This window comes from Bombina bombina, chromosome 4 (genome assembly GCF_027579735.1).
Source record: "Bombina bombina isolate aBomBom1 chromosome 4, aBomBom1.pri, whole genome shotgun sequence".
In the NCBI taxonomy this organism is placed as follows: Eukaryota; Metazoa; Chordata; class Amphibia; order Anura; family Bombinatoridae; genus Bombina; species Bombina bombina.
The window spans coordinates 1,209,682,573-1,209,708,289 of NC_069502.1; the positions used below are offsets into that span (position 1 = coordinate 1,209,682,573).

At 43.0% G+C, this 25,717-nt stretch overlaps 1 protein-coding gene across 5 annotated transcripts in view; it reads right to left on the reverse strand.

Moving 5' to 3' along the window:
• CMTR1 (cap methyltransferase 1) overlaps positions 1 to 25,717 on the reverse strand; it is a 392,012-nt gene that overhangs the window by 141,520 nt on the left and 224,775 nt on the right. For all 5 annotated transcript variants that reach the window (XM_053712701.1, XM_053712702.1, XM_053712699.1 and 2 more), the window contains one exon: positions 276 to 455. In XM_053712701.1, the coding sequence (XP_053568676.1) occupies positions 276 to 455 (180 nt within the window). The remainder of the gene's footprint in view (positions 1 to 275; positions 456 to 25,717) is intronic.

Sequence of the window (25,717 nt, forward strand, 5' to 3'; positions counted from 1 at the left end):
AGTTAGCTCCGCCCCCTCTTTGTTGGCAGTGTTTGACCAGAAAACCTGAATCACATTTACAAATTACAAACAAAAATATCAGAACATAAAAGCTCTTGATTCTCCTTAATACCAAAAGACCCAACATCTAGTTGTCCATATCATTACAAATATAAAAAAGGGTTATAGCGAAGGAGCTTCATCTCATGTTGAGAGCCATTATATAATGCTTGTATGGATTTAAATAGCATCAACCTCACAAACATTGTTATATCAACTGTATAAAAAGTGCTCACCTCTCATTAGACCTGACCATATAGTCAAAAAACTGCCGGTCCCCCTTCAGCACTTCCAAAGGTACAACAAGGTTGACGTCTTCCTCTGAGTTGCGCAAATTGTTGAGTCGGAGGTTTACAGAAAATAGATAGCTGCGTACATCTTCAATACCAGCCTTCAGGCCTCGGCCAACCACATATCTAACGGAGAAACAAAACAAACCAGAAAGGGTTTATTTATATGCTTAATATTAATTTATCATGTCCCTAGTAAATAAAGTGCTATTGTGACAACATACAAAGCTAACCTTACTAATGAGTCATAGGTGGGTTGTATTATCTTAGGTGCTGGGCAGAAACTACACAAAGATAAGTCAAGTCACATGGCTTAACCCCAGCTTTAAATTAAAACAACTAAATTTATGCTTACCTGATAAAGTATTTACTTTCATGGCATGGAGAGTCCACAATTCTATTCAATTACTAGAGGGAAATTCAACTCCTGGCCACCAGGAGGAGGCAAAGACACCCCAGAAAAGCTTAAGTATCCCTCCCACTTCCCATACTCCCCAGTCATTTAGCCAAGGGAGTAAGGAAAGAGAAAGAGGAACACCAGGGGTATAGAGGTGCCTGAAGGTTAAGAAAACCAAAAACTGCCTTAATAATTATACGGGGGCGGGTTGTGGACAGAAAATAATTTATTAGCTAAGCATACATTTTGTTTTCTTTCCAATGGCATGGAGAGTCAACGATTCCATTCAATTACTAGTGAGAAACCAATACCAGAGAGGACACAGAAGGGAGGGAGAACTAAAGGCAGGCGGACCTAAACTGAGGGCACCACCACTTGAAGCACCTTTCTCCCAAAGGAAGCCTCAGCTGAGGTAAAAACATCAAATTTGTAAAATTTTGAAAATGTATGTAAAGAGGACCAAGTGGCCACCTTGCAAAATTTTTCCATGGAAGCTTCGTTCTTAAAAGCCCAGGAAAAAAAAAACAGCACAGGAAGACCAGAGGTCTCATAAGCCAACCGAATGACACTTCTTAAAGGTACAGTCAACACCAGAATTTTTGTTGTTTAAAAAGATAGATAATCCCTTTATTACCCATTCCCCAGTTTTGCAAAACCAACACTGTTATATTAATACACTTCTGTGACTATCTTGTATCTAAGCATCTTCTGACCGCCCCTAATCACATGACATTTAGTTATCTATTGACTTGCATTTTAGCCAATTAGTGCAGTGTCTGCCACTAGCCACGGGTGTGATCACAATGCTATCTATATGGCCCAAAAGAGCTAGCTCTCCCCTGCTGTGAAAAGTAAATAAAATAGAGGCGGCCTTCAAGGGCTTAGAAATTATCATATGTGCCTTCCTAGGTTTGCTTTCAACTAGAATACCAAGAGAAAAAAGCAAAATTGTTGATAAAAGTAAATTGGAAAGTTGTTTAAAATTACTGCCCTATTTGAAAAATGAAAGTTTTTTTTGGACTTTTGACCCTTGCGCTTACCTAAGTACACCACAAAAAAGGTCAGAAGATTGTATAAAATCCTTAGTAGCACGAACCTCATCCAGGTTGTGTAACAAACGTTCCTTCTGAGAAGAAAGATTAGGACAAAAAGAACTACAATTTCCTGATTGATATTATGGTCCGAGACCAGCTTGGGAAGAAATCCCAATCTGGTACGGAGAACAGCCTTATCCGAATGAAAAATAAGATAAGGGGGATCACACAGTAAGGCAGATAATTCTGAAACTCTATGAGCAGAAGAAATTGCCAAAACTTTCCAAGACAACAGTTTAATATCAACAGAATGCCTAGGCCCAAATGGAGCCTGCTGCAGAAAAACAAAAACAGAATTTATGTTTACCTGATAAATTACTTTCTCCAACGGTGTGTCCGGTCCACGGCGTCATCCTTACTTGTGGGATATTCTCTTCCCCTACAGGAAATGGCAAAGAGCCCAGCAAAGCTGGTCACATGATCCCTCCTAGGCTCCGCCTACCCCAGTCATTCGACCGACGTTAAGGAGGAATATTTGCATAGGAGAAACCATATGGTACCGTGGTGACTGTAGTTAAAGAAAATAAATTATCAGACCTGATTAAAAAAACCAGGGCGGGCCGTGGACCGGACACACCGTTGGAGAAAGTAATTTATCAGGTAAACATAAATTCTGTTTTCTCCAACATAGGTGTGTCCGGTCCACGGCGTCATCCTTACTTGTGGGAACCAATACCAAAGCTTTAGGACACGGATGAAGGGAGGGAGCAAATCAGGTCACCTAAATGGAAGGCACCACGGCTTGCAAAACCTTACTCCCAAAAATAGCCTCAGAAGAAGCAAAAGTATCAAACTTGTAAAATTTGGTAAAAGTGTGCAGTGAAGACCAAGTCGCTGCCCTACATATCTGATCAACAGAAGCCTCGTTCTTGAAGGCCCATGTGGAAGCCACAGCCCTAGTGGAATGAGCTGTGATTCTTTCGGGAGGCTGCCGTCCGGCAGTCTCGTAAGCCAATCTGATGATGCTTTTAATCCAAAAAGAGAGAGAGGTAGAAGTTGCTTTTTGACCTCTCCTTTTACCGGAATAAACAACAAACAAGGAAGATGTTTGTCTAAAATCCTTTGTAGCATCTAAATAGAATTTTAGAGCGCGAACAACATCCAAATTGTGCAACAAACGTTCCTTCTTTGAAACTGGTTTCGGACACAGAGAAGGTACGATAATCTCCTGGTTAATGTTTTTGTTAGAAACAACTTTTGGAAGAAAACCAGGTTTAGTACGTAAAACCACCTTATCTGCATGGAACACCAGATAAGGAGGAGAACACTGCAGAGCAGATAATTCTGAAACTCTTCTAGCAGAAGAAATTGCAACTAAAAACAAAACTTTCCAAGATAATAACTTAATATCAACGGAATGCAAGGGTTCAAACGGAACCCCCTGAAGAACTGAAAGAACTAAATTGAGACTCCAAGGAGGAGTCAAAGGTTTGTAAACAGGCTTAATTCTAACCAGAGCCTGAACAAAGGCTTGAACATCTGGCACAGCGGCCAGCTTTTTGTGAAGTAACACAGACAAGGCAGAAATCTGTCCCTTCAGGGAACTTGCAGATAATCCTTTTTCCAATCCTTCTTGAAGGAAGGATAGAATCCTAGGAATCTTAACCTTGTCCCAAGGGAATCCTTTAGATTCACACCAACAGATATATTTTTTCCAAATTTTGCGGTAAATCTTTCTAGTTACAGGCTTTCTGGCCTGAACAAGAGTATCGATAACAGAATCTGAGAACCCTCGCTTCGATAAGATCAAGCGTTCAATCTCCAAGCAGTCAGCTGGAGTGAAACCAGATTCGGATGTTCGAACGGACCCTGAACAAGAAGGTCTCGTCTCAAAGGTAGCTTCCAAGGTGGAGCCGATGACATATTCACCAGATCTGCATACCAAGTCCTGCGTGGCCACGCAGGAGCTATCAAGATCACCGACGCCCTCTCCTGATTGATCCTGGCTACCAGCCTGGGGATGAGAGGAAACGGCGGGAACACATAAGCTAGTTTGAAGGTCCAAGGTGCTACTAGTGCATCCACTAGAGCCGCCTTGGGATCCCTGGATCTGGACCCGTAGCAAGGAACTTTGAAGTTCTGACGAGAGGCCATCAGATCCATGTCTGGAATGCCCCACAGCTGAGTGACTTGGGCAAAGATTTCCGGATGGAGTTCCCACTCCCCCGGATGCAATGTCTGACGACTCAGAAAATCCGCTTCCCAATTTTCCACTCCTGGGATGTGGATAGCAGACAGGTGGCAGGAGTGAGACTCCGCCCATAGAATGATTTTGGTCACTTCTTCCATCGCCAGGGAACTCCTTGTTCCCCCCTGATGGTTGATGTACGCAACAGTTGTCATGTTGTCTGATTGAAACCGTATGAACTTGGCCCTCGCTAGCTGAGGCCAAGCCTTGAGAGCATTGAATATCGCTCTCAGTTCCAGAATATTTATCGGTAACCGAGATTCTTCCCGAGACCAAAGACCCTGAGCTTTCAGGGATCCCCAGACCGCGCCCCAGCCCATCAGACTGGCGTCGGTCGTGACAATGACCCACTCTGGTCTGCGGAATGTCATCCCTCGTGACAGGTTGTCCAGGGACAGCCACCAACGGAGTGAGTCTCTGGTCCTCTGATTTACTTGTATCTTCGGAGACAAGTCTGTATAGTCCCCATTCCACTGACTGAGCATGCACAGTTGTAATGGTCTTAGATGAATGCGCGCAAAAGGAACTATGTCCATTGCCGCTACCATCAACCCGATCACTTCCATGCACTGAGCTATGGAAGGAAGAGGAACGGAATGAAGTATCCGACAAGAGTCTAGAAGTTTTGTTTTTCTGGCCTCTGTCAGAAAAATCCTCATTTCTAAGGAGTCTATTATTGTTCCCAAGAAGGGAACCCTTGTTGACGGAGATAGAGAACTCTTTTCCACGTTCACTTTCCATCCGTGAGATCTGAGAAAGGCCAGGACAATGTCCGTGTGAGCCTTTGCTTGAGGAAGGGACGACGCTTGAATCAGAATGTCGTCCAAGTAAGGTACTACAGCAATGCCCCTTGGTCTTAGCACAGCTAGAAGGGACCCTAGTACCTTTGTGAAAATCCTTGGAGCAGTGGCTAATCCGAAAGGAAGCGCCACGAACTGGTAATGTTTGTCCAGGAATGCGAACCTCAGGAACCGATGATGTTCCTTGTGGATAGGAATATGTAGATACGCATCCTTTAAATCCACCGTGGTCATGAATTGACCTTCCTGGATGGAAGGAAGAATAGTTCGAATGGTTTCCATCTTGAACGATGGAACCTTGAGAAACTTGTTTAAGATCTTGAGATCTAAGATTGGTCTGAACGTTCCCTCTTTTTTGGGAACTATGAACAGATTGGAGTAGAACCCCATCCCTTGTTCTCTTAATGGAACAGGATGAATCACTCCCATTTTTAACAGGTCTTCTACACAATGTAAGAATGCCTGTCTTTTTATGTGGTCTGAAGACAACTGAGACCTGTGGAACCTCCCCCTTGGGGGAAGTCCCTTGAATTCCAGAAGATAACCTTGGGAGACTATTTCTAGCGCCCAAGGATCCAGAACATCTCTTGCCCAAGCCTGAGCGAAGAGAGAGAGTCTGCCCCCCACCAGATCCGGTCCCGGATCGGGGGCCAACATTTCATGCTGTCTTGGTAGCAGTGGCAGGTTTCTTGGCCTGCTTACCCTTGTTCCAGCCTTGCATTGGTCTCCAAGCTGGCTTGGCTTGAGAAGTATTACCCTCTTGCTTAGAGGACGTAGCACTTTGGGCTGGTCCGTTTCTACGAAAGGGACGAAAATTAGGTTTATTTTTTGCCTTGAAAGGCCGATCCTGAGGAAGGGCGTGGCCCTTACCCCCAGTGATATCAGAGATAATCTCTTTCAAGTCAGGGCCAAACAGCGTTTTCCCCTTGAAAGGAATGTTAAGTAGCTTGTTCTTGGAAGACGCATCAGCCGACCAAGATTTCAACCAAAGCGCTCTGCGCGCCACAATAGCAAACCCAGAATTCTTAGCCGCTAACCTAGCCAATTGCAAAGTGGCGTCTAGGGTGAAAGAATTAGCCAATTTGAGAGCATTGATTCTGTCCATAATCTCCTCATAAGGAGGAGAATCACTATCGACCGCCTTTATCAGCTCATCGAACCAGAAACATGCGGCTGTAGCGACAGGGACAATGCATGAAATTGGTTGTAGAAGGTAACCCTGCTGAACAAACATCTTTTTAAGCAAACCTTCTAATTTTTTATCCATAGGATCTTTGAAAACACAACTATCCTCTATGGGTATAGTGGTGCGTTTGTTTAAAGTGGAAACCGCTCCCTCGACCTTGGGGACTGTCTGCCATAAGTCCTTTCTGGGGTCGACCATAGGAAACAATTTTTTAAATATGGGGGGAGGGACGAAAGGAATACCGGGCCTTTCCCATTCTTTATTAACAATGTCCGCCACCCGCTTGGGTATAGGAAAAGCTTCTGGGAGCCCCGGCACCTCTAGGAACTTGTCCATTTTACATAGTTTCTCTGGGATGACCAACTTGTCACAATCATCCAGAGTGGATAATACCTCCTTAAGCAGAATGCGGAGATGTTCCAACTTAAATTTAAATGCAATCACATCAGGTTCAGCTTGTTGAGAAATGTTCCCTGAATCAGTAATTTCTCCCTCAGACAAAACCTCCCTGGCCCCATCAGACTGGGTTAGGGGCCCTTCAGAAATATTATTATCAGCGTCGTCATGCTCTTCAGTATCTAAAACAGAGCAGTCGCGCTTACGCTGATAAGTGTTCATTTTGGCTAAAATGTTTTTGACAGAATTATCCATTACAGCCGTTAATTGTTGCATAGTAAGGAGTATTGGCGCGCTAGATGTACTAGGGGCCTCCTGAGTGGGCAAGACTCGTGTAGACGAAGGAGGGAATGATGCAGTACCATGCTTACTCCCCTCACTTGAGGAATCATCTTGGGCATCATTGTCATTGTCACATAAATCACATTTATTTAAATGAATAGGAATTCTGGCTTCCCCACATTCAGAACACAGTCTATCTGGTAGTTCAGACATGTTAAACAGGCATAAACTTGATAACAAAGTACAAAAAACGTTTTAAAATAAAACCGTTACTGTCACTTTAAATTTTAAACTGAACACACTTTATTACTGCAATTGCGAAAAAACATGAAGGAATTGTTCAAAATTCACCAAATTTTCACCACAGTGTCTTAAAGCCTTAAAAGTATTGCACACCAAATTTGGAAGCTTTAACCCTTAAAATAACGGAACCGGAGCCGTTTTGAACTTTAACCCCTTTACAGTCCCTGGTATCTGCTTTGCTGAGACCCAACCAAGCCCCAAGGGGAATACGATACCAAATGACGCCTTCAGAAAGTCTTTTCTAAGTATCAGAGCTCCTCTCACATGCGACTGCATGCCATGCCTCTCAAAAACAAGTGCGCAACACCGGCGCGAAAATGAGGCTCTGCCTATGCTTTGGGAAAGCCCCTAAAGAATAAGGTGTCTAAAACAGTGCCTGCCGATATTATTATATCAAAATACCCAGATAAAATGATTCCTCAAGGCTAAATATGTGTTAATAATGAATCGATTTAGCCCAGAAAAAGTCTACAGTCTTAATAAGCCCTTTTTGAAGCCCTTATTTACAATCGTAATAAACATGGCTTACCGGATCCCATAGGGAAAATGACAGCTTCCAGCATTACATCGTCTTGTTAGAATGTGTCATACCTCAAGCAGCAAGAGACTGCTCACTGTTCCCCCAACTGAAGTTAATTGCTCTCAACAGTCCTGTGTGGAACAGCCATGGATTTTAGTGACGGTTGCTAAAATCATTTTCCTCATACAAACAGAAATCTTCATCTCTTTTCTGTTTCTGAGTAAATAGTACATACCAGCACTATTTTAAAATAACAAACTCTTGATTGAATAATAAAAACTACAGTTAAACACTAAAAAACTCTAAGCCATCTCCGTGGAGATGTTGCCTGTACAACGGCAAAGAGAATGACTGGGGTAGGCGGAGCCTAGGAGGGATCATGTGACCAGCTTTGCTGGGCTCTTTGCCATTTCCTGTAGGGGAAGAGAATATCCCACAAGTAAGGATGACGCCGTGGACCGGACACACCTATGTTGGAGAAATGTATGCTTACCTGATAAATTTCTTTCTCTTGTGGTGTGTCCAGTCCACGGGTTCATCCATTACTTGTGGGATATTCTCCTTCCCAACAGGAAGTTGCAAGAGGACACCCACAGCAGAGCTGTCTATATAGCTCCTCCCCTAACTGCCACCCCAGTCATTCGACCAAAGACAAGCAAGAAAAAGGAGAAACTATAGGGTGCAGTGGTGACTGTAGTTTAAAAATAAAAAACACCTGCCTTAAAGTGACAGGGCGGGCCGTGGACTGGATACACCACAAGAGAAAGAAATTCATCAGGTAAGCATAAATTTTGTTTTCTCTTGTAAGGTGTATCCAGTCCACGGGTTCATCCATTACTTGTGGGATACCAATACCAAAACTTTAGGACATGGATGAAGGGAGGGACAAGGCAGGAACTTAAACGGAAGGCACCACTGCCTGCAAGACCTTTCTCCCAAAAATAGCCTCCGAGGAAGCAAAAGTATCAAATTTGTAGAATTTAGAAAAAGTATGAAGCGAAGACCAAGTCGCCGCCTTACAAATCTGTTCAACAGAGGCCTCATTTTTAAAAGCCCATGTGGAAGCTACCGCTCTAGTGGAATGAGCTGTAATTCTTTCAGGAGGCTGCTGGCCAGCAGTCTCATAAGCTAAATGGATTATACTTCTCAGCCAAAAAGAAAGAGAAGATGCCGAAGCCTTTTGGCCTCTCCTCTGTCCAGAGTAGACAACAAACAATGCAGATGTTTGACGAAAATCCTTAGTAGCTTGTAAATAAAACATTAAAGCACGAACCAAGTCAAGATTGTGTAATAGACGTTCCTTCTTTGAAGAAGGATTAGGACACAGTGACGGAACTACAATCTCCTGATTGATATTCTTATTAGATTCCACCTTAGGAAGAAATCCAGGTTGGTACGCAACACTACCTTATCTGTATGGAATATCAGATAAGGGGAATCACACTGTAAGGCAGATAACTCTGAAACTCTTCGAGCCGACGAGATAGCTACCAAAAACAGAACTTTCCAAGATAAAAGCTTGATATCTATGGAATGCAGAGGTTCAAACGGAACCCCTTGAAGAACTTTAAGAACTAAATTTAAACTCCATGGCGGAGCAACAGGTTTAAACTCAGGCTTGATTCTAACTAAAGCCTGACAAAACGCCTGAACGTCTGGAACATCTGCCAGACGCTTGTGCAGAAGAATAGACAGAGCAGAAATCTGTCCCTTTAAGGAACAAGCTGACAATCCCTTCTCCAATCCTTCTTGGAGAAAGGATAATATCCTAGGAATCCTGACTACTCCATGAGTAACCCTTGGATTCACACCAATGAAGATATTTACACCATATCTTATGATAGATTTTCCTGGTTTCGAGCCTGAATTAAGGTATCAATGACCAACTCGAAGAAACCACGTTTTGATAAAATCAAGCGTTCAATCTCCAAGCAGTCAGCCGCAGAGAAATTAGATTTGGATGTTTGAATGGACCTTGGAGTAGAAGGTCCTGCCTCAGCGGCAGAGTCCATGGTGGAAGGGATGACATGTCCACCAGATCTGCATACCAAGTCCTGCGTGGCCACGCAGGTGCTATCAAAATCACTGAAGCTCTCTCCTGCTTGAGCTTGGCAATCAGACGAGGGAGGAGAGGAAATGGTGGGAACACATAAGCCAGGCTGAAGGACCAGGGCACTGCTAGAGCATCTATCAGCGCTGCCTGGGGATGCCTTGACCTGGACCCATAACAGGGAAGCTTGGCGTTCTGACGAGACGCCATCAGATCCACTTCTGGTTTGCCCCATAGTTGAATCAGCTGGGCAAATACCTCCGGATGGAGCTCCCACACCCCCGGATGAAAAGTCTTGAGATCCAAGATTGGTCTGAAAGTTCCCTCTTTTTTGGGAACTATAAACAGATTTGAATAGAAGCCCTGCCCCTGTTCCTCCCTTGGAACTGGGTGGATCACTCCCATAACCAGCAGGTCTTGAACACAACGTAAGAATGCCTCTCTCTTTATCTGGTTTACAGATAATTGTGAGAGATGAAATCTCCCCTTTGGAGATGAAGCTTTGAAGTCCAGAAGATATCCCTGGGTAACAATCTCTAATGCCCAAGGATCCTGGACGTCTCTTGCCCAAGCCTGGGCGAAAAGAGAGAGTCTGCCCCCCATTAGATCCGGTCCCGGATCGGGGGCTACTCCTTCATGCTGTCTTAGAGGCAGCCGCAGGTTTCTTGGCCTGCTTCCCCTTATTCCAAGCCTGGTTAGGTCTCCAGGCTGGTTTGGACTGGGCGAAATTTCCCTCTTGTTTTGCATTAGAGGAAACTGAAGCTGCGCCACTCTTTAGAAAGGAACAAAAATTATTCTGTTTGGTCCTTAACTTATTGGACCTATCCTGAGGAAGGGCATGACCTTTTCCTCCAGTAATATCAGAAATGATCTCCTTCAGACCGGGCTCGAATAGGGTCTGTCCCTTGAAGGGGATGTTAAGATCTTAGACTTTGAAGTAACGTCTGCTGACCAGGACATAAGCCATAGCGCCCTACGCGCCAAAATGGCAAAACATGAATTCTTAGCCGTTAGCTTGGCTAAATGAAAAATGGCGTCAGAAATAAAGGAGTTAGCTAACTTAAGAGCTTTAATCCTGTCTAGAATATCGTCTAACGGGGTCTCCACCTGTAGAGCCTCCTCAAGAGACTCAAACCAAAAAAACGCTGCAGCAGTAACTGGGGCAATGCATGCAAGAGGCTGGAAAGCACAACTGTCCTTGACGGGGATAGTTGTACGCTTAGCTAGGGTGGAGACTGCTCCCTCCACCTTAGGAACCGTCTGCCACGAGTCCCGTATGGTGGCATCTATGGGAAACATATTTTTAAAAGCAGGAGGGGGAGAGAACGGCACACCTGGTCTATCCCATTCCTTAGTAATAATTTCCGAAAACCTCTTAGGGACTGGAAAAACATTGGTGTAAACAGGTACTGCAAAGTATTTGTCCATTTTACACAATTTCTCTGGAACCACAATGGGGTCACAGTCATCCAGAGTTGCTAAAACCTCCCTAAGCAATAAGCGGAGGTGTTCAAGCTTAAATTTAAACACTGTCATCTCAGAATCAGACTGAAGTAACGCCTTCCCTGAGTCTGAAATGTCACCCACAGATAGAAGCTCACCTGCCTCGGATTCTGAGCATTGTGAGGGAATATCGGACACAGGCAATAAAGTGTCAGAAAGCTCTGTATTAATTCTAGCCCCAGAGCTGTCTCGCTTTCCTTGTAGCCCTGGCAGTTTGGAGAATACCTCTGTGAGGGTAGCATTCATAACTGCCGCCATGTCCTGTAAGGTAAAAGAATTAGACGCGCTAGATGTACTTGGCGTCACTTGAGCGGGAGTTATAGGTTCTGACACATGGGGAGAGTTAGATGGCATAATCTCCCTCTTTTTAGTGAGAGAATCCCCTGGAGATAAATCTTTAAGCGCCATAATATGGTCTTTATAGTTTATAGAAATTTCAGTACATTTGGTACACATTCTAAGAGGGGGTTCCACAATGGCTTCCAAACATATTGAACAAGGAGTTTCCTCTATGTCAGACATGTTTAACAGACTAGTAATGAGACAAGCAAGCTTGGAAAACACTTTAATAAAGGTGAAACAGCAACTAAACAAAAACGTTACTGTGCCTTTAAGAGAAAAAAAGTAGCACTTAAACTGCAAAACAGTGAAAAAATACAGTAAAATCTTTACAGAATGTGTAAGGGACTAAAGCAACAATGCACCCACTTGCAAATGGATGATTAACCCCTTAGGCCCCAAACCGAATTGAAAAACGTTAAAAATCAATTGAGCACCATGCCACAGCTCTGCTGAGGCTCTTACCTGCCCTTAAATGCGATTTTGTGCAGAAATAACCCCTTTGAAATGGTTCTCAGATGCCAGAGGACTCTTCTAGGGAAGCTGGATGTCTCAGTCTGTATTAAAACTGCACAGTTAGAGTGCTAAAATAGGCCCCTCCCACCATGTACTGGATGTCAGAGGGGCCTTAAGAAAATACTCCTGGGAGTATCTGACTAGCCATGTGGAAACTAGGCCCCAAATAACGACTTATCTCCCTCAGAGAAAAAACTTCCTATTTATGAAATCATGTAAACGTTTTGTCACTAAGCAATATGAATATTAACATGAGTATTCCCCTGTTATGTAAGCATAATCCCAGTCACTGTTAAATCACTGCATCAGGCTTACCTCAAATACACAAGGCTCTGTCAGCATTTTCTAGAACTTATTCCTCTCTCTAGAAATAAAAATACTGAACATACCTCAAAGCAGGTAATCTGCAGGCCGTTCCCCCCAACTGAAGTTTTCCCATACTCTTCAGTTATGTGTGAGAACAGCAATGGACCTTAGTTACAAACCGCTAAGATCACCAAATCTCCAGGCAGAATTCTTCTTCTAATTTCTGCCTGAGAGAAAAACAGTACAACGCCGGTACCAATTAAAAATAACAAACTCTTGATTGAAGGTAAAACTACACTAAGTCACCACATATCTCTTGATACTTCCTTTCTTGTCGAGAGTTGCAAGAGAATGACTGGGGGTGGCAGTTAGGGGAGGAGCTATATAGACAGCTCTGCTGTGGGTGTCCTCTTGCAACTTCCTGTTGGGAAGGAGAATATCCCACAAGTAATGGATGAACCCGTGGACTGGATACACCTTACAAGAGAAACAAAGAACAAGATCAAGGCTACAAGGCGGAGCAACAGGTTTAAACACAGGCATAATTCTGACCAGAGCCTGAACAAAGGACTGAACGTCCGGCAAATCAGCTAATCTTCTGTGCAACAAAACCAAAAGGGCAGATATCTGTCCCTTTAGAGTACTGTCTGACAAACCTTTCTCCAAACCCTCTTGGAGAAATAACAGAATAGGGGAACTCTCACCTAGTGCGAAGTAAAACCTTGAGATTCGCATCAGGCTAAATAGGTGCCCCAGACCTTATGATACATCCGGCGAGTCACCGGTTTACAAGCCTGGATCAAAGTGTCAATGACCCTATCTGAAAAACCTTACTTAGACACGACTATGCGTTCAATTTCCAAGGGTTCAATCTCCATGCATGAAATGAACCTTGAAGTAGAAGGTGATTCCTCAGTGGTAACCTCCATGGAGGGGAGGACAACATCTTCCCCAGGTCTGCAAACCAGGTCCTGTGGGGCCAAGCTGGAGCAATTAGGATTACAGAGTCCTGCTCCTGTTTGATGCAATTTTTTGACCCTGGGAAAAAGGGCAAATGGAGGAAACAGATATTTCAGACCGAATACCCATGGAACCGCTAACGCGCCCACCAGCACCGCCTGAGGGTCTCTGGATCTGGACCTGTATCTGGGCAGCTTGGAGATCTATATCCGGAACACCCCATCTGAGGGTTATCTCGCAAAACACCTCCGAATGAAGAGCCCACTCCCTCCTAGGTGGATTATTTGTCTGCTCAGATAGTCCGCTTACCAGTTGTACACACCTGGAATATGAATGGCTGAAATGTGGCAATTGTGGGACTCCGTCCACAGAAGGATGCGCAAAACCTCCTTCATAGCTAGGGAACTCCTTGTTTATCCCTGATGCGTGATATAAGCCACAGATGTTATGTTGTCTGATTGAAATCTGATAAACCGACAGAACTCAGTTGAAGCCACGCTACCAGAGGATTGTAGATTGTTCTCAACTCCAGAATATTTATTGGGAGGACGGATTCCTTCGGTAACCAGGATCCCTGAGCTCTTAAAGGACCCCAAACTGCTCCTCAGCCTGAAAGGCTGGCATCCGTAGTCACAATCTCTCAAGATGGTCTCAAAAAGCATGTGCCTTAAACCAGATGATCCTGACAGAGTCACCAAGAGAGAGATTCTCTTGTGACGTTGTCTAGGACAATCCCTTGAGATAGGTCCGAAAGATCTCTGTTCCATTGTCTGAGCATACATAGTTGAAGAGGTCTTAGATGGAAGCGAGCAAAAGGAATAATGTCCATGGAGGCCACCATGAGACCAATTACCTCCATGTACTGCCCTACTGAGGGGTGAACAGAGGACTGGAGGGAAAGACAGGCAGAGATTGAGTCTATGTTTGCCCCCAAAAAACAGACCCTGGTATCTGGGACCAGGGAACTCTTGTGCAGATTCACCTTCCAACAGTGAAAGCAAAGAAGGGACAACAGTGAGTCCGTGTGAGATTTTGCCAAATTAAAAGATGGAGCCTTAACCAAGATATTGTCCAGGTACGGAGCCACAGCGATTCCCTGAGATATGTCCACTGCTAAAAGAGTTCTCAGCACCTTTGTAACGATTCTGCGAGCTGTAGCTAGGCCAAAATGAAGGGCTACAAATTGAAAGTGTTTGTCTAGAAAGGCAAACCCGCAGAAATTTAAAATGTTCTCTGTAAATAGGAACATAGAGGTAAGCATCCTTCAGGTTTATAGTGGTCATGGATTGACCCTCCTGGACCAAAGGAAGAATGGATCAGATATTCTCCATCTTAAAAGACGGAACCTTGAGGAATCTGTTAAAGGCACTTCAGATCCAATATAGGGCAGAAGGTTCCCTCTTTCTTGGGAACAACAAACAGGTTTGAATAAAACCCTAATCCCTGCTCTGCCAGAGGAACGGGGGCGATCACTCCTAGTAAGGAGAGGTCCCTTACACAATTTAAGAATGCCTCTATTTTTACCAGCTTTGATGATAATCTTGATAGGAGCAATCTGCCTCTTGGAGGACAAGATTTGAAACCTATCTTGTATCCCTGGGAGACCACATCCACCGCCCAAGGACCCAGAACATCGCAAATCCAGGCATCCTGAAAGAAAAAAAAGTCTTCCCCCTACAGGATCCGGTCCTGAATCGGGGAAGGGCCCTTCATGCTGACTTATTTTCAAAGACAGGCTTTTGGACTGTTTACTCTTGTTCCTGAGCTGAATAGGTCTCCAGGAACTCTTGGTCTCGTCGGACTTAGAGGGGGCTGAGGATTTCTGTCCCTTGAAATTGCGAAAGGAACTTAAATTTGAAGATTGGCAACCCTTAGGCCTAGACTTCTTATCCTGAGGAAGGAAGGCCCCCTTCCCTCCAGTCACGGTGGAGATAATGGAATCCAGTCCAGGAACAAATAAAGTCTTCCTCTTGAAAGGTAAGGAAAAGAGTCTAGATTTGTAAACCATGTCCGCTGACCACGACTTTAGCCATAAGGCTCTACGAGAGAGAATAGAAAGACCTGAGGTCATTGCACTCAGGTGAACTACCTGCATACTGGCATAACAAATAAAGAAATTGGTCAATTTTAAGGCCTTAATCCTGTCTTGAATCTCCTCCAAGGGAGCCTCCTCCATAATCAGATCAGATAAGGAGTCACACCAATACGAAGCCCCTCTAATGCCGCTATGCCTGCCACAGGCTGCCATAACAGACTTTAATGGAGGAAAATTTTCCTTATATACCCCTCTAATTTCCTATCCATGGGGTCCTTTAAAGAGGTACTATCCTCCAGAGGAATGGTAGTTCTCTTGGCCAGGGTGGAGATAGCTCCATCCACCTTAGGAACGGTACTTCATAGATCCAGGACAGAGTCAGAGACTGGAGACATCTTCTTAAAAATAGGAGATGGGGAAAAAGGAATACCCTGCTTCTTTCATTCCTTAGAAATGATGGCAGACATACAAGCTGGAACTGGAAAAACTTCCAGAGACTTAGACTTGACATCAAAAACACTGTCCAGCTTAGTAACCTTGGGAGTCTCAGTAGTTGTGGGTACGAGACATCCAGAGTAGCTAGTACCTTATTAAGTAATAAATAGAGGTGCTCAAGCTTAAACCTGAAACTAACCTCCTCTGCTTCTACAGGACTGTCTGAAGCAGAATCAGAAATTTTGCCTTCAGAGGCCACAGAAGAATGGTCATCCTCAGATATTTGGGATAAACTGACTAAAGCAGCCTTGGCGTTAGACAATATTCCTGCTTCAGAGGAAATATGCTTATTCTTTATTTTTCTCTTACCTGTAATAGGTAAGGAACTCAGCGCAGAAGGAACAGCTGTGCTCCAAAATGTCTTGATAAAAATACCCCCCTAAGAGGTAGAGGGCTCTGAGGGGTTAACTTTTTTAGCAACAGCAATTTTTTGTGTTCTATCGAGAACTCCAATACATCAAAAACTCCAATCTGACGTCATTTCCAGTGATCCCACACATTTGATTGGTCAGTGTCTCAGTGAGTGACAGGTTTAACAACCAATCAGATGGGCACTGTAATCGCCTATCTTCACTATCTATTTTGCCTCCGCCTGGGGGGTTCAAGGGGGACTTTGCCCCCCTTGTAAACCTCATTCCCCAAGTTTGCTTGGGGTGTATGCCAGAGTATCGGCAGTGCGCCCCCCAGGACAGGCAAAAAGATAGTATGTTGTCTAAAGGTAGGGAGGTGCCTTCACTAGTATGTTGTCTTAAGGTAAGGAGGTGCCTTCACTAGTATGTTGTCTAAAGATAGGAAAGTGCTTCCACTAGTATGTTGTCTAAAGGTAGGGAGGTGCTTTTACTAGTATGTTGTCTAAAGGCAGGGAGGTGCTTTCACTAGTATGTTGTCTAAAGATAGGGAGGTGCTTTCACTAGTATGTTGTCTAAAGGCAGGGAGGTGCTTTCACTAGTATGTTGTCTAAAGGCAGGGAGGTGCTTTCACTAGTATGTTGTCTAAAGGTAGGGAGGTGCTTTCACTAGTATGTTGTCTAAAGGTAAGGAGGTGCTTTCACTAGTATGTTGTCTAAAGGTAGGGAGGTGCTTTCACTAGTATGTTGTCTAAAGGTAGGGAGGTGCTTTCACTAGTATGTTGTCTAAAGGTAGGGAGGTGCTTTCACTAGTATGTTGTCTAAAGATAGGGAGGTGCTTTCACTAGTATGTTGTCTAAAGGTAGGGAGGTGCTTTCACTAGTATGTTGTCTAAAGGTAGGGAGGTGCTTTCACTAGTATGTTGGCTAAAGGTAGGGAGGTGCTTTCACTAGTATGTTGTCTAAAAGTAGGGAGGTGCTTTCACTAGTATGTTGTCTAAACGGTAGGGAGGTGCTTTCACTAGTATGTTGTCTAAAGGTAGGGAGGTGCTTTCACTAGTATGTTGTCTAAAGGTAGGGAGGTGCTTTCACTAGTATGTTGTCTAAAGGTAGGGAGGTGCTTTCACTAGTATGTTGTCTAAAGGTAGGGAGGTGTTTTCACTAGTATGCTGTCTAAAGGTAGGGAGGTGTTTTCACTAGTATGTTGTCTAAAGGTAAGCAGGTGCTTTCACTAGTATGTTGTCTAAAGGTAAGCAGGTGCTTTCACTAGTATGTTGTCTAAAGGTAGGGAGGTGCTTTCACTAGTATGTTGTCTAAAGGTAGGGAGGTGCTTTCACTAGTTTGTTGTCTAAAGGTAGGGAGGTGCTTTTACTAGTATGTTGTCTAAAGGTAGGGAGGTGCCTTCACTAGTATGTTGTCTAAAGGTAGGGAAGTGCTTTCACTAGTATGGTTTCTAAAAGCAGGGATGTGCTTTCACTAGTATGTTTTCTAAAGGTAGGGAGGTGCTTTTACTAGTATGTTGTCTAAAGGTAGGGAGGTGCTTTTACTAGTATGTTGTCTAAAGGTAGGGAGGTGCTTTCACTAGTATGTTGTCTAAAGGTAGGGAGGTGCTTTTACTAGTATGTTGTCTAAAGGTAGGGAAGTGCTTTCACTAGTATGGTGTCTAAAGGTAGGGATGTGCTTTCACTAGTATGGTGTCTAAAGGTAGGGATATGCTTTCACTAGTATGTTGTCTAAAGGCAGGGATGTGCTTTCACTAGTATGTTGTCTAAAGGTAGGGATGTGCTTTCACTAGTATGTTGTCTAAATAAGTACTAAGGGAAACACTTCCAGGAAATGTACTGAAGCCAAACATAAGAGCAATAATCCAAACATCTATGTGGTGCTGCATATTCTTCAGGTTCACAAACTGTCCTTAGTGCAGGGCTAGTTTATCAGGCAAGGTAATTCTATTTTGAACCAAGGGCCATTTAATATTTTAAAGGACTATGACAAGTTAACCAGTAAAAAGTTTACAACTAATATCTGAGCTTGTTCACTGGCAACACTTCAGTCACTCAATTAAACACCAGATATGCAACAATCTGTAGAAATGCCCTTTGCTTTGTAAGATTCCTTATGACATGGGAAACAACCACGTGGTGTTTTTATCCAGTTGCACTTTAATAAATGTATTAACCCCTAAACCGCCGCACTCCCGCATCGCAAACACTAGTTAAATTTTATTAACCCCTAATCTGCCGTCCCTAACATCGTCGACACCTATCTATATTTATTAACCCCTAATCTGCCGCCCCCAACGTCGCTGCTACTATATTAAATTTATTAACCCCTAAACCTAAGTCTAACCCTAAACCCCCCCTAACTTAAATATAATTAAAATAAATCTAAATAAAATTACTATCATTAAATAAATTATTCCTATTTAAAACTTGTAGCTAGCTTAGGGTTTATGTTTATTTTACAGGCAACTTTGTATTTATTTTAACTAGGTACAATAGTTATTAACTATTTAATAACTACCTAGCTAAAATAAGTACAAAATTACCTGTAAAATAAACCCTAACCTAATTTACAATTAGACCTAACACTACACTATAATTAAACTAATTACCTAAACTACCTACAATTAATTACAATTAAATGAAACTAAATTACGAGAAAAAAACCCACTAAATTACAGAAAATAAAAAAAGAATTACAAGAATTTTAAACTAATTACACCTAATCTAATCCCCCTATTAAAATAAAAAAGCCCCTCAAAATAATAAAATTCCCTACCCTATACTAAATTACAAATAGCCCTTAAAAGGGCCTTTTGCTGGGCATTGCCCCAAAGTAATCAGCTCTATTACCTGTAAAAAAAAATACAATACCCCCCCAACATTAAAACCCACCACCCACAAACCCAACCCTACTCCAAACCCACCCAATCCCCCCTTAAAAAAAACACTACCCCCTTGAAGATCACCCTACCTTGAGCCGTCTTCACCCAGCCGGGCACAAGTGGACCTCCAGAGGGGCAGAAGTCTTCAACCGATCCGGGCAGAAGAGGACATCCAGACCGGCAGAAGGCTTCATCCAGGCGGCATCTTCTATCTTCTTCCATTTGGAGGGGAGCGGGTCCATCTTGAAGACATCCGATGCGGAGCATCCTCTTCCTTGTTGATCCGACAACTGAATGAAGGTTCCTTTAAGTGACGTCATCCAATATGGCGTCCCTTGAATTCCGATTGGCTGATAAAATCCTATCAGCCAATCGGAATTAAGGTAGGAAAAATCCTATTGGCTGATGCAATCAGCCAATAGGATTGAAGTTCAATACGATTGGCTGATCCAATCAGCCAATAGGATTGAGCTTGCATTCTATTGGCTGTTCCAATCAGCCAATAGAATGCGAGGTCAATCCTATTGCCTGATTGCATCAGCCAATAGGATTTTTCCTACCTTAATTCTGATTGGCTGATAGGATTCTATCAGCCAATCAGAATTCAAGGGACGCCATCTTGGATGACGTCACTTAAAGGAACCTTCATTCAGTCGTTGGATCAAGAAGGAAGAGGATGCTCCGCGTCGGATGTCTTCAAGATGGACCCGCTCCGCTCCGGATGGAAGATAGAAGATGCCGTCTGGATGAAGAGTTCTGCCGGTCTGGATGTCCTCTCCTGCCCGGATCGGATGAAGACTTCTGCCCCTCTGGAGGACCACTTGTGCCCGGCTGAGTGAAGACGGCTCAAGGTATGGTGATCTTCAAGGGGGTAGTGTTAGGTTTTATTAAGCGGGGATTGGGTGGGTTTTAGAGTAGGGTTGGGTGTGTGGGTGGTGGGTTTTAATGTTGGGGGGGTATTGTATTTTATTTTACAGGTGAAAGAGCTGATTACTTTGGGGAAATGCCCCGCAAAAGGCCATTTTAAGGGCTATTTGTAATTTAGTATATGGTAGGGAATTTTATTATTTTGGGGGCTTTTTTATTTTATTAGGGGGATTAGATTAGGTGTAATTAGTTTAAAATTCTTGTAATTCTTTTTTTTTTCTGTAATTTAGTTTATTTAATTTAATTGTAATTAATTGTAGGTAATTTAGGTAATAACTATTTAATAACTATTGTACCTAGTTAAAATAAATACAAAGTTGCCTGTAAAATAAATATAAATCCTAAAATAGCAACAATGTAACTATTAGTTATAGTGTAGCTAGTTTAGGGTTTATTTTATCGGTAAGTATTTAGTTTTAAATAGGATTAATTTATTTAATTATGTAAAATTTATTTCGTTTAATTTAAATTATATTAGACTTAGGGTTAGACTTAGGTTTAGGGGTTAATAAATTTAATATAGTAGCGGCGACGGGATCGGAAGATTAGGGGTTAATACATTTAATATAGTAGAGGTGACATTGGGGTTGGAAGATTAGGGGTTAATAAATTTAATATAATTGCAGCGACGTTGGGGTCGGAAGATTAGGGGTTAATAAATATAATGTAGGTGTCGGCGATGTTGGGGGCAGTAGATTAGGGGTTCATAAGTATAATGTAGGTGGCGGAGGTGTCCGGAGCGGCAGATTATGGGTTAATAATATAATGTAGGTGTCAGCGATAGCGGGGGCGGCAGATTAGGGGTTAATAAGTGTAAGGTTAGGGGTGTTTAGACTCGGGGTTCATGTTAGGGTGTTAGGTGCAGACGTAAATTTTCTTTCCCCATAGGAAACAATGGGGCTGCGTTAGGAGCTGAACGCTGCTTTTTTGCAGGTGTTAGGTTTTTTTTCCAGCCAGCTCAGCCCCATTGTTTCCTATGGGGAAATCGTGCACAAGCACGTTTTGCCAGCTTACCGTTACCGTAAGCAACGCTGGTATTGAGGTGAGATGTGGAGCTAAATGCTCACTTTCTGAGGCTAATGCCGGCTTGCAGAAAACTCGTAATACCAGAGTTGGCTTAAGGGAGCGGTAAGAAAAAACATAATTTATGCTTACCTGATAAATTTATTTCTCTTGTAGTGTATTCAGTCCACGGGTCATCCATTACTTATGGGATATATTCCATTCCCAACAGGAAGTTGCAAGAGGATCACCCAAGCAGAGCTGCTATATAGCTCCTCCCCTCACATGTCATATCCAGTCATTCGACCGAAACAAGACAAGAAAGGAGAAACCATAGGGTGCAGTGGTGACTGGAGTTTTAATTCAAATTTAGATCTGCCTTAAAAAAGACAGGGCGGGCCGTGGACTGAATACACTACAAGAGAAATAAATTTATCAGGTAAGCATAAATTATGTTTTCTCTTGTTAAGTGTATTCAGTCCACGGGTCATCCATTACTTATGGGATACCAATACCAAAGCTAAAGTACACGGATGATGGGAGGGACAAGGCAGGAACTTTAAACGGAAGGAACCACTGCCTGTAGAACCTTTCTCCCAAAACCAGCCTCCGAAGAAGCAAAAGTGTCAAATTTGTAAAATTTTGAAAAGGTATGAAGTGAAGACCAAGTCGCAGCCTTGCAAATCTGTTCAACAGAGGCCTCATTCTTAAATGCCCAGGTGGAAGCCACAGCTCTAGTGGAATGAGCTGTAATTCTTTCAGGAGGCTGCTGTCCAGCAGTCTCATAGGCTAAACGTATTATGCTACAAAGCCAAAAGGAGAGAGAGGTAGCCGAGGCCTTTTGACCTCTCCTCTGACCAGAATAAACGACAAACAGGGAAGAAGTTTGACGAAAATCTTTAGTTGCCTGTAAATAGAACTTCAGGGCACGGACTACGTCCAGATTATGCAAAAGTCGTTCCTTCTTTGAAGAAGGGTTAGGACATAATGATGGAACAACAATCTCTTGATTGATATTCCTGTTAAAAACTACCTTAGGTAAGAACCCAGGTTTAGTACGCAGAACTACCTTGTCTGAATGGAAAATCAGATAAGGAGAATCACAATGTAAGGCAGATAACTCAGAGACTCTTCGAGCCGAGGAAATAGCCATCAAAAACAGAACTTTCCAAGATAACAGCTTAATATCAATGGAATGAAGGGGTTCAAATGGAACACCCTGAAGAACTTTAAGAACTAAGTTTAAGCTCCACGGCGGAGCAACAGTCTTAAACACAGGCTTAATCCTAGCCAAAGCCTGACAAAAAGCCTGAACGTCTGGAACTTCTGCCAGACGTTTGTGTAAAAGAATAGACAGAGCAGAAATCTGTCCCTTTAACAAACTAGCAGATAAGCCCTTTTCTAAACCCTCTTGTAGAAAATACAATATCCTAGGAATCCTAACCTTACTCCATGAGTAACTCTTGGATTCGCACCAATATAAATATTTACACCATATTTTATGGTAAATTTTTCTGGTAACAGGTTTCCGAGCCTGTATTAAGGTATCAATAACCGACTCAGAGAAGCCACGCTTTGATAGGATCAAGCGTTAAATCTCCATGCAGTCAGCCTCAGAGAAATTAGATTATTATTTAAAGTGACATCAATACATTTAGTACACATATTTCTATGGGGCTCCACATTGGCCTTCAAACATAGTGAACAAACAGATTCATCTGTGTCAGACATGTTTAAACAGACTAGCAATGAGACTAGTAAGCTTGGAAAATGCTTTAAAATAAATTTACAAGCAATATAAAAAACGCTACTGCTCTTTTAAGAAGCACAAAAAAACTGTCACAGTTGAAATAACAATGAACCAAATCTGTTATAGCAACCAAATTTTCACAGTAAATATATTAGTTTAGCAGAGCATTGCACCCACTAGCAAATGGATGATTAACCCCTTAATACCCAAAACCGGATAATCAATATGCAAATAAACGTTTTTAACACAGTCAAACACACTGTCACAGGTCTGCTGTGACTGATTACCTCCCTCAAAATGACTTTTGAAAACCTCTGAGCTCTCTAGAGACGTCCTGGGTCATGCAGGAAGAAGCAGGAAGACTGTGACTGAATTTTTTCTGCGCAAAAAAGCGCTAAAATAGGCCCCTCCCACTCATTATTACAGCAGTGGGAAACCTCAGTTAACTGTTTCTATGCAGAAATATAAGTCAGCCATGTGGAAAAAATCATGCCCCTATAAGTTTTATCACAAAAACGATTAAACATGCCAGTAAACGTTTTCAAGATCCCTTTTTAAAGAGTATGTATTGTTATTTATAAGCCTGCTACCAGTCGCTTCTACTGCAGTTAAGGCTCATTACATTACTTTCAGTATTAGCAGCATTTTCTTAGTCAAATTCCATTCCTTAGAAAATTACATTACTGCACATACATTTAATCAGCCTGATACCAGTCGCTACCACTGCATTTAAGGCTGTACTTACATTACTTCGGTATCAGCAGTATTTTCTTAGTCAATTCCATTCCTTAGAAAAATATTTTACTGCACATACCTCATTTGCAGGAGACCCCGCACGCTATTCCCTTTCTGAAGTTACCTCACTCCTCAGAATGTGCGAGAACAGCCAGTGGATCTTAGTTACTTCTGCTAAGATCATAGAAAACGCAGGCAGATTTCTTCTTCTAAATACTGCCTGAGAAAAAAACAGCACACTCCGGTGCCATTTAAAAATAACAAACTTTTGATTGAAGAAATAATTAAGTATAAAACACCACACTCCTCTCACGACCTCCTTCTATGTTGAGGGTTGCAAGAGTATGACTGGATATGACATGTGAGGGGAGGAGCTATATAGCAGCTCTGCTTGGGTGATCCTCTTGCAACTTCCTGTTGGGAAGGGAATATATCCCATAAGTAATGGATGACCCGTGGACTGAATACACTTAACAAGAGAAAAAGGAGCGTTAGCACCGCACAGTCTTACCGACAAAAACTCGTAATCTAGCCATAGATTTGGATGATGGAAAGGTCCCTGAGAGAGAAAATCTTCTTGAAGCCTCCAAGGAGATAGAGACGACATCTCTACCAGGTCTGCATACCAGATCCTGCGAAGCCAGGCTGGTGCTATGAGAATCACTGAAGCCCTTTCCTGTTTGATCCGGGCAATCACTCGAGGAAGGAGAGCAAACGGAGGAAACAGATATGCTAGATTGAAGGGCCAAGGGGCCGCCAGAGCATCTATCAGAACCACCTGAGGATCTCTGGATCTCGACCCGAACCTCAGAAGTTTGGCATTCTGCCTGGATGCCATGAGATCCAACTCCGGCTGACCCCATTTGAGGATGAGACTGGAGAACACTACCGGATGGCGTTCCCACTCCCCCGGATGAAAAGTCTGTCTGCTTACAAAATCTGCCTCCCAGTTGTCCACTCCTGGGATATGAATTCCCGACAGACAATAAGAATGGGTCTCCGCCCGCTGTATTTTTTTGGAGACTTCTGTCATCGCCAAGGAACTCCTTGTTCCTCCCTGATGATTGATGTAGGCAACTGACGTTATGTTGTCCGACTGCAACCTGATAAACTGAACCAAAGCCAGCTGAGACCAGGCCAGAAGAGCATTGTAGATCGCTCTCAGTTCCAGAATGATTATGGGTAACAAAGACACTGTCTGAGACCATATCCCTGAGCTCTCAGGGGGCCCCAAACTGCTCCCCACCCCAGAAGGCTGGCATACGTTGTCACAATCTCCCAGGAAGGTCTGCGAAAACATGTTCCCTGGGAGAGAAGTTCTAGAGACAACCACCAAATAAGAGACTCCTTTGTCTCCTATGCCAATAGAAGTCGAGGGGACAATTCCAAATAATTTCCGTTCCATTGATTGAACATGTCCAACTGCAGAGCTCTGAGATGAAAGCGAGCAAACGGGACAATGTCCATTGCAGCAACCACCAGACCTATTAACTCCATGCTCTACTATTGTCATAAATAGACCCTTCTGGATCAAGGATGGAACGAATAGTTTCCATCTTGAAAGGCGGTACTCTGAGAAAACTTATTTAGAATCTTGAGGTCTAGAATTGGTCTGAAGGTTCCATCTCTTTTGGGAACCACAAACAGATTGGAATAGAATCCCATACCTTGATCTTGAGGTGGAACGGAAAACGATCACTCCCAGAGCTGAGAGGTATTCTACACAATGTAAGAACACCTCTCTATTTGTCTGGTCTGCAGATAACCTTGAAGTCAGAACACTGCCCCTGGGAGGACCAATTTTGAATTCCAGCTTGTATCCCTGAGACACTATTTCTATAGAGAGAAAAAGAGAGAGAGAAAAAAAGAGAGAGAAAAAAAGAGAGAGAAAAAGAGAGAGAGAGAGAAAAAGAGAGAGAGAGAAATAGAGAGAAAAAGAGAAAGAAAGAAAGAGAGAGAGAGAGAAAGAGAGAGAAAGAGATAGAGAGCAGTGACGTGCAGTCACAGGAGGCAGGTGAGGCAGCGCCTACCCTGGCCAATCTATGTAATTACAGGCAGCATTTATTTAAAATAAAAAATAAAAAAAATATTATATTTTTTTTCCATATTTTTTTTTTTATAAAATAAGGTGACCCCCCCTACCCTCCCACCCCTCCACCAAAATCATGATTCTGTATGTAAATTTTATTAAAACCAACTCACTGTTTGTTTATACATCAATACATTCATATTGCGCAAGACAAGGACAGCCGGCTGTCCTTGCATTGCGCAATATGAATGCATTGACTATTGTGGAAGTGTATGGGACGCTGAGAGACTGCCACCAGAGGAGAAAAGGTGCTAATGCAGTGCTCTCCAATGCGCCCCATACG